Source organism: Sesamum indicum, unplaced genomic scaffold (assembly GCF_000512975.1).
Source record: "Sesamum indicum cultivar Zhongzhi No. 13 unplaced genomic scaffold, S_indicum_v1.0 scaffold00244, whole genome shotgun sequence".
NCBI classification, from domain to species: domain Eukaryota; kingdom Viridiplantae; phylum Streptophyta; class Magnoliopsida; order Lamiales; family Pedaliaceae; genus Sesamum; species Sesamum indicum.
This window is the reverse complement of record NW_011628138.1, coordinates 30,583-40,938: the sequence shown is the minus strand read 5'-3', so window position 1 is coordinate 40,938 and position 10,356 is coordinate 30,583. Positions and strand designations below refer to the sequence as shown.

General features: G+C 34.9%; 1 protein-coding gene across 1 annotated transcript; it reads left to right on the top strand.

The window, feature by feature from the left end:
- The first annotated feature begins 1,641 nt into the window (after window positions 1–1,641).
- On the top strand, window positions 1,642–5,988 carry LOC105179940 (methionine gamma-lyase-like). Its single transcript, XM_011103600.2, has 2 exons — window positions 1,642–2,474; window positions 5,195–5,988. Exons 1-2 carry the CDS (start codon window positions 1,709–1,711, stop codon window positions 5,758–5,760), a joined length of 1,332 nt encoding a protein of 443 aa, XP_011101902.1. The 5' UTR covers window positions 1,642–1,708; the 3' UTR covers window positions 5,761–5,988.
- The last annotated feature ends 4,368 nt before the right edge of the window (window positions 5,989–10,356 follow it).

Sequence of the window (10,356 nt, the reverse complement as noted above, 5' to 3'; positions counted from 1 at the left end):
TTAGACTCTCTAAGTCTATGGCCATAGCGATTGATCGAATAGGAAATGGTTTTCTTTGTCGATCAATAGAGTAAACGCATTTCAAGTATTTAGCATAGTTGCCTAGTCCAGGATGGGAGCCGAAATCCAATTTCATGCCCTAGACTAAGGCCGGGAGATGGTCGACGAAAGGATCGTACCTGTATAGAACTCAAGAGCTTAAATGTTCAAGCCAACATTCACCTAGTCTCTAGTGCCATGGACCGTTGCTAGACGGCCACCCATGGTGAGGGGAGTTTCCAGTTAATGATTAATCGAAAATAATTAATTAAATTAGATTTAATTAATTATTTGTGTTGGACATAATGCCCAAGTCTAGCTGAGGGTGAACCTAAAGAGTCACACACAAATCACTGTGGAATTGGTGGAATTAATTCGAGAAGAAACGAATTAATTTAATTTGATTAAATTAATTCAATGAGAATATATATATATAATTGGATCATTTATTTAATAATTCATTTGATTGATGGCTCAAAAATTAATTAATTGGATTAATTAATTTTGGACTTAACACCTTTAAATTGATTGGATTAATTTAATTGGTTTGGCTTAATTAATTGATTGGATCAATTAATTAGAGTTTGGTCTTATATTTATTTAATTGGATTAAACAAATCTTTGAACGTAGTTGGGCTAAAATTAATTTAATTAATTATTATCCAATAGACTTTGGTTAGGTTTGATTTAATTTGATTAAATCGAGCCCGGTGCATATTTGAAGTTCAAGCCCATTTGAGGGTGGTTGGAGCAAGTTAAGGAGGAGTTGAAACTCCTCACCATAATGAAAATAAAAGAGTGGTTATTTTCATCATAGTTGAAGGTTATGTGTATGTGTGTCTATAGGTTGTCCTGGAGGCAAACTTGGTGGTTATTGAACTTTGAATTCAATTGTATGTAATATAAAAAAACTACACACATTTCATGTATAACCAACAACAAAAGCCACGAAATTTTGCCCCCTTTTTCTCTCCAAAAATGTTCTCCTTTTTGTTTTATATTGAATTGGATTCAATTTAGAATATAAAATATTCCAAAAGCACTGATCAATAGTATTTGTTCGGAGTTATTTTTTCTTCTAATTCTTTGTTCTATCTAGCAATAGGACAAGATTTATATCTCTTCTTTAGTGTGGCGTGGAAAAATTAGAGAGGTTCTAATTTATATTCTAAAATGAATTGGAGAACGTAAAGGGAACAATGCATGTTGCTGCTCAACTACAAAAACAAAAGGTAAGGTTTCAATTTTATTTCTATGTTTTTTGTTTCATCCTCTAGCCACTTGTCTAGCATTATTATTTGTTTATTATTATGCTTTTGACAAAGATCGAACCCCCGAAAATTTCAAAGGGAATAGCCCTTTGAACCGTTTTAAATTATTTTTTATTTCACGCTTCCGCTATGTTTTCGGACCATTTTAAATTAAAAATTGATGTTTAAAGAAAATAATTTCTTCCAGCCCAGATCAAAATTTTCAAATTTTGAACCAAAAAACAAAAAAGAAAAAAATCCGGATATGATCTATGCATTTTACTAATTAATTAATTTGTTCATTTTCTCCTTTTGGTTATGTATTTGGACAAGTTTCCTCCTATAAATACACACACTATATCACCACCCGTTATTCTAAGCTTCAAAAGAGTTTTACACACACCCACACATAGGGGGCAATGGCGGACGGAAACGTTAACCTGTCGACCATCAAGAGGTCAGGCTCCGATGACCAATTTGCCTCCTCCGCGGCCAAGAAGCACCAAATCAACAAGGCGCCTCCCCACGTGGAGGATCCCGCGGCGGCTCTAGCCAATATCCGCCACGAGTTCGGAGAGCATGGAGGCGTCAACATGTCAATTGAGGCCTCCGCCACCTTCACCGTAATGGAGCCCGACACCCTACGGCGGATGTTCGCCGGGGAACTCGGCCCCGACAGAGATTTCTTCATTTACAGCCGACACTTCAACCCCACCGTGCTCAACCTGGGCCGGCTCATGGCCGCCCTGGAGGGAACGGAGGCCGCCTACTGCACGGCCTCCGGCATGTCCGCCATCTCCTCCGTCCTCCTCCAGCTATGCTCAGCCGGCGACCACGTGGTCGCCGCGCGGACCCTCTACGGCGGAACCCACGCGCTGCTGACGCATTTCCTCCCCAGGGCTTGCAACATAACGGCGTCATTCGTGGACATCAGGGACCACGAGATGGTGAAGAGGGAAATCGTGGAGGGGAGGACGAAGGTGCTGTACTTCGAGTCGATGTCGAATCCGACGCTGACGGTGGCGAACGTGCCGGAGCTGTGCAGGATAGCGCACGAGAAGGGGGTGAAGGTGGTGGTTGACAACACTTTTGCGCCGATGGTGGTGTCGCCGGCAAGGCTGGGGGCGGACGTCGTGATCCACAGCATTTCCAAGTACATCAGCGGTGGGGCCGACATCATCGCAGGTCCGTTCACCTTTCTTACGTTGGATTTTTTGTTCATGTTGTGAAAGGTTATAATTACGCGTGTCCTATCACATTTTCCTTTTTTCTTTCGTTTTTTAAAAATATTTTTCATGAAATACAGTTCAAAATTATAATAAAATGATTTAAAATCTTTTTTTTTATATAGAATTATTAAATTCAATGATTACGAAAAATTTTTAAATTCAGAATTTCAAATCCTTCCATCCAAAGTCAACATTAAAAGATTTCAAATAAATTATCAACTAATAATATGATGGTAAATATATAAATCTCCATAATTAAACACAAATTCTCTTGAAATATAAATAGCAATTCCCACATCTGTTTTTTAATATATCTTACTTATTCAATTAATACATATATGTTTTTAAAACAATGATTCATTTTCTAAATTCAAAATATTAAATTTATACACGTATTTAAATGTGCCGCGAATACTACTTTTTAATAATAGTTGTTAATTGTGTTTGTCTTCGTCAATTTACTTTAACAGTAGTTGTTACTTTTGCAATAAATTTTGTTTTCATCAACAACAGTTGTTGTCTGTGTCTATCTGTCTTAATAAATAATATTTATTTTGACAGTAATTGTTGTTTTGTCACTTATTTATTTTAGTAATTACACATAACATTTAGTAATTAGTCCTAATTATTTATGATATGCGAAATCCAACATTATTTTTAAATTTTTGAATCATAATAGAGGTTGTGGCGATTCTGCCATTAATTATCCAAATATGTAAATATTAATATAAGGTGGTGACATGCATGAGGTCTGCTTTCTTGACTTGTACTTTCTGGCCCTCAATTTTAGAATGTCTGGTCTGTATTTGTACTTTCTCCCAACACTTGGGGATTTTATTTATTTGCTATACAACAATTTTCCTTTCTTATTCTATTTTTTTAAAATATAGATAATTATACTTATTTCATTTTATAATTGAGATAATTATAAGTACCACTCTTTTTTAAAAAAATTATAAATAATTTATTAATTTTAACGTCCATCCAATATATAACGAGCCCCATTATTTTGGTGTCTATTAAATTTTTATGACTATAATGTCATTTTGAATTATAAATTATATTATATAGTTTTAAAATTTTGTAAAATATTTTTATATGGAGTAATATACATGGGACAAATATGACTTTACCCATTCTTAGATTTTTCACATTTTCTCAAATACTTTTTCTAAACAATAATCAACAAAAAAAATTAAAAAATTTCACCTTATCATTTAGGGTCTATATTATAATTTTTCATTTAAATGGTATTTATAATTTTTTAAATGAGAAAGGAATAAAAATAATTATTCTAAATATCAAGAGCGTTTGTTGTAATTTTATCTAAAATATATGATATATAATTAAAGCTCCCCTTACCTTATCACGTTAAAGTATGGTGTTGGGATCACGTGCGAGCCTGATTCGGATTTCTAGTCTCGTGATGTGGTCAGTAGTAACATGTCCGATGCATTTGATTACATTTTTGCCTACTTTTAATTTTATTCCATTTCAAATTAGTTATATATAAAACCATATGAAATTGAAAAGAATAAGTTTTGAGGAAAATTAATTACATTTTCAGTAACTTGTGGCATATTCCGTGCTTAATTATTTAAAATATAGTATTTATTATTAAATAAAATATATATAATAATAAATTAATATCAGATTTATTAGAAAAAGAAAAAAAAAGACGAACGTAACTACCACAAGATAGTAGGAGGAAGGGAAGCTAGATAAATAAATAAGAAAATAAAATTAAATATTAAAATAATACAAAATGACAGATATAAAATAAATGAGACACCAAAAGATCTATCCCCCTTGATAATAAAGTAGATAAGATATATAATTCATAATGTGTATTTGTTTTTAATATATTTGGTTATGTAGTTTGTATTAATATTATGCAATAAATAAAAATAAGTTAAAACGAATTGAAGTCTGAATTTTTATAAAAATATAGTAAACATTGAGAATGTTTTTTGCCCATATTGTATTTTTTATTCAGTAATTATATATTAATGTTTGACGTTTTGATCCTTAATTAAGAAATGGAACTTGAAATTTGGTTTATTATTTTTGTAATTTTCGTGATCTGTGAATGCAATTTGTTAGAAATATAAAAATTGGTCGGAGAATAATACATGAAAGTCGTGTCTATTCTCAAATTTAAGTCGGTACATGATTTACAGGTGCGAATTCCGACAGATTTAGAATTTTTCAACAAAATATGGTCAAATCCCACGAAATGTACAAAATTAATAGCAAGTTCCGTTTTCTAATTAAAGGATCAAAATACCAAACATGTATATGTATAGGTACAGGACAAAAATTAAAATATGTGATTAAAATATTTATAAAAAAGTTGAAATAATATGGAAAGTAAATGACAAAAGAATAAATCTAATATATAAATAATCTGCTGATGGAAATTGGAACAGATCATCGTCCATGTGACCGACTGGTGTACTTTTTATCTTGTTGTCTCTTGAAAGTGATGGCGCTATGGTGTGGACTATACCACGACAAATATACACCCACTCCTGCTGACACACTTGTTCCACAGTTAGATTCCTTTAGATGCATGCATATTGACCCTAGATTCACATCTGACACTCAATCAGATTAAAGATTCTTGATATGGAATCATTTTATCAATTGATCAAACGGATACAAATGCATCCACAGGTGCTGTTTGTGGGCCGGCCAGCCTCCTGAACTCAATGATGGATCTTCATCAAGGGGCTCTCATGCTGCTCGGCCCCACGATGAACCCGAAGGTGGCATTTGAACTATCAGAGAGGCTGCCACACTTGGGCCTGAGGATGAAAGAGCATTGCCACCGAGCCTTGACCTTCGCTACGAGGATGAAGGAACTCGGGCTGAAAGTTGTCTATCCGGGCCTGGAAGATCATCCGGATCATGAAGTTCTCAAGTCCATAGCAAATAAGGACTACGGTCACGGTGGAATTATTTGCGTGGACATGGAGACTGAGGAGCGGGCCAACCGGTTGATGAATCTTTTGCAGAACTGCACTCAGTTCGGGCTCATGGCCGTTAGCTTGGGCTATTATGAGACGTTGATGTCGTGCTCTGGTAGTAGCACGAGCAGCGAAATGAATGATGAAGAGAAAGAGTTGGCGGGCATCTCTCCGGGGCTGGTGAGGATGTCGATTGGTTATAATGGTACTTTGGAGCAGAAATGGGGCCAATTTGAGAATGCACTAAGTAAAATGCAGGAGCATAAGCTGTAAGGTGAATTCTTTACGTCCTGCTTGGGTCCTGGAATGGTAGGTAACATTATTGTTGGTGTGGTGGTTGATGTGTAGAAGAAAAACATTTGATCTGTTTTCACCTAAATGGCACCATAATGTCTTGATGTATGATGAATTGATGTAAGAATCGCCATGAATTCTATTTAGCTGTCTATCCATATATTTAAATGGAAAAATGTGGATTAAAGGGAAGAATTTGAGGAATGACTTTTAGATGTTCATATTAATCAGTATTTTACAAAATATGCACTATGATTTTTCTTTTAAACGGATTTTATTTGATTTGTAATGAGTGTTAGGATTTTGTATCAGGCAGCTGTCGATTTGGTACTGTAAGAGTTACAAAAACTTTGTAATGGATTAAACAAATATGTTATAATTTGGAACAGACATGGAACGGCCTTTTATACCCATTACAAATATTAGTTATATTAAATTTGCAGCGGCATTTGTGACGAAATTTAGAATCATTTTCTATTCACATATTATATTGTCTTTTGTTATAATATTCGTTACAAAATGGGTTACAATATTTTAAAATTTACTTTGATTTATTTATCTCTTAATTATTTTAATATTAGATTAATTTCTTCTAAATTTTAATTTTAATAAATTAAATTGAAATTTCATATCATAATAAATTATTTTAATTGTACTATATAATTTTTTAAATTCTATGAATTGAAATATTAAATAAATTGAAGGATAGTTAAATAGTTTTTGAAAAATAACAATGGATAATTTATATGATTATCACGTAATTAAATATTGCATAAAATAAATGATTATGTGCACACAGATATAAAATCACATAGGCACATAATTGTGGATCAAATTAACCTTAAGCAATGGAAGAATGTTGATCCACACATAGGGATCAACCTTGTGTACAAGCCCAAACTTTTTATGGATCACGAACTCATTGTCTTTTTCGTTGATTCGAGATCACCCGACGAACATTTTCAAGATTATCCCATGTTGGATCTTACTCCAAATATTATGCAAACCACGAACATGCCTTACTCTCCTTAGTGGATCACTACTAAATTAACCCACTCATTTACACACCTTAAATCCATGGAGTCTATGGTGATGTTTTAAGGAGGAATGTAAAGAGAAATATAGAAAGACAATATTTGGAGAGAGTATTGCTATAACTGATAGGAGTGCATTTTGTGTTAATTTCAAGTGATATTTTGCTATCTTTTACAGCTAAAATACTTCTAATCAAGTGTCATATTGCAACATTAGTGTAGGGTGGATAACCCCAGTGATATCTCGTATTACCAAATACCTATCAACTATTACAAGGTATAGCAATGGAGTACAGAACTCCTTAATACAAACCAAGATATTAAATTATAACAAAACAAAACAAGAGAAATATGAAATCGAATAGAAAGAACTAATCTGTTATGAGAAATCGGCTCAGGTTGTCGCCAGACCCAACCACCAAGGTGTGAGAGTCTTATCACCGAGACTACTCACCGAGAGTAAGAGCACCAAGAACCCACGGTTACACCACTTTCGGCCGAGCCACAGATCACGCAGATTTCTTCTCTCACAATCGGTCACACAGACTTGTTGTAAGGTTTGTTATGAGAGAGATATAAAGGGGGCTCGTGTACTGTTGCTTTTCCGAGAGAAAGGGGCCGGATATATATAGGTTCACGGCGGATTGAGAGAGTAGTGGAGGAGGAAACTTTCCAGCAAAGCCATTGTTTTGGCTTTGGAAAGTTTCCTTCCAAAACGCCGGTAGAACAAGAAAGAGGAAGGGGGAGAATCCATGGAGGATTATAGCCGTTAGAGAGAGAGGAGAGGTATCAGCGGCGCAAGGGAGAAGAAATGGGAAATAGCAGATTAGGGTTAGGGTTGTAGTTTAAGTAGTGAGCAAACCGGGTAGCGGACCGGGTCGGGTGGGCAGCCTGGTGGGTTTGGGCTTTTACTCAGCTGGGCCTCTCTTAAGATCATTTGGGCCATATACTTTACATGCTCCACCTTGGACCAAATCTCAGATGAGAACTTGGCAAGGTGTTCAGGGGTCTGGCGACTTCATCATAGCCAAAAACTAGGGACCCTCCAAGCTTTGTACCTGCAAAAGAAAAATAACTAATAGCAGATGACAAGTCAGTCAGGTACTAATCTCAGAATTCTTAAGCATGTAACAAACTTATCTAATGGTAAGCTTTTGGTCCCCATATCCGCAGGATTGTCCTCAATATTGATTTTCTCAAGTTTTATAATGTCCTTACCCACGATGTCACGTATGAAATGGAATCTTACATCAATATGTTTTGTGCGATCATGAAAGACAGGGTTCTTACAAAGCTGTATCGAAGACTGATTGTCAGAGAAAACTACTAATTTTTCTTTTGAAAACCCGATTTCTTTTATAAGACCATCAAGCCAAATGGCTTCTTTGAAAGCTTCCGTTGTAGCAATATATTCTGCTTCAGTGGTAGATAAAGCAACTATGTGTTGTAGTTGGGATTTCCAACTAATGCATGCACCGCATAAAGTAAACACATAAGATGTAGTGGACTTACGGCTATCACGATCATTTGCATAATTTGAGTCCACAAATCCAACAAGTTGAATAGAATCAGAATTTCTAGAAAAAGTAATGCCAATATCAATAGTGCCACGTAAATATCTAAGCAAAAATTTCAGAGCTTCCCAATGAGGTGTACCAGGGTTTGACATATATCTACTAAGACAGCTAATTGCATATGCGATATCAGGTCGTGTGCATACCATGAGATACATGATGGAACCAATAACATTTGAATAGGGAATTTTATCCATCTTGGCTTTTTCAGAATCTGTTTTGGGAGATTGATCTTTTGAGAGTTGAAAATGTGCAGCTAGAGGTATTGAAATAGGTTTTGCATTTTCCATGAAAAACTTTTTCAAAACAGATGAGATATAAGACTTTTGGTTCATGCCAAGAAATGTTCATGCCAAGAATTTGTTTTGCATTTCCGAGATCTTTCATTTCAAAAACATTACACAGTTGTTTTTGTAAATCACTAATGAGATGAGATTTTGGGCTAGCAATGAGCATGTCGTCAACATAGAGAACAAGAAAGATGGGTGAATCATGCACATGCTTAAAATAGAGGCAGTGGTCATAATGACTTCTATTGAATTTCAAAGAATGAATAAATGAGTCAAATTTCTTATTCCACTGTCTAGGTGATTGTTTTAAGCCATATAAAGATTTTTTCAGCAAGCATACAAAATCAGGCTTGGATTTATCAATAAAACCATAAGGTTGACACATATAAATATTTTCATCCAAATCACCATGTAGAAAAGCAGTTTTAACATCCATTTGCTTCAGTTCCCAATTGTAGTGTGCAGTGAGAGCAAGAATAATACGCACAGTTGTATATTTCACGACAGGAGAAAAGATTTCATTATAATCTATACCCTCTTTTTGCGTAAACCCCTTAGCTACTAATCTAGCCTTGAATTTGATAGGGTTTTCTTGCTTGATTTTGTAAATCCACTTACAGTCTACTATGGATGCATTTTGTGGTTTGGGAACTAAAACCCAAGTTTTGTTTTCCTTCAATGATCTCATTTCTTCATTCATTGCACTAAGCCACTGTTTGGATTTCATAGCCTCATCTATGCTAGTAGGTTCAGTCATCTCAGTATTTAAGGCAGTTTCAAAATCTCTAAGTTTCATTGGAGCCCTAATTTGTCTTCTATTTCTGTCCCTAGCAAGTTGGTAATTTTCTAGAGGGTTTGGTTCAGTATTTTCAGTCTCATTTTCATTTTCAGGTTCATTTTCTAATGTGTTTTCTAATTCTCCCTCCTGTTGGTTATCCCCTAGATTGTTCTCCACCTTATTAAAGGTTTTCTCTTTTTCTAAGGTTGTGGTTTTTCCTAAGCAAGGCATCTCGTTTTCATTGAATGTTACGTCTCTACTTATTAGAACCTTAAATCCGGGTTGACTACGTACCCAAAGGCGATACCCTTTAACCCCCATAGGATAACCAATAAAAACACATTTTATGGCCCTAGGTTCTAATTTATCAACAGATTGATGAACAAATGCAGCACATCCAAAAACACGTAAAGCAGATAAATCAGGAATTTTACCATTCCAAACATGTTCAGGGGTTTTTCCAAGAAGTGGCATAGAAGGAGACATATTAATCAAGTGTGCAGCAGTAAGAACAGCCTCACCCCAAAACGTTTTTGGTAAACCAGAACTCACAAGTAAACATCTAACTTTATCAAGCAATGTTCGGTTCATTCTTTCAGCAACTCCATTTTGTTGAGGGGTATAGGGGTTTGTTTTATGCCTTTTTATGCCATGTTTTTCACATATTTCAGAAAAGCTCTGATTACAAAACTCTAAGCCATTATCAGTACGAAGAGATTTCAACTTTTTTCCAGTTTGGTTTTCAACTAAAACTCTCCATTTTTCAAACTTTTCAAATACTTCAGATTTGTGCTTCATTAAGAAGACGAAGACTTTTCTCGAGAAATTGTCAATGATAGATAAGAAATATCTATTACCACCATGAGTAGGCATATTCGAAGGTCCCCAAACATCAGCAT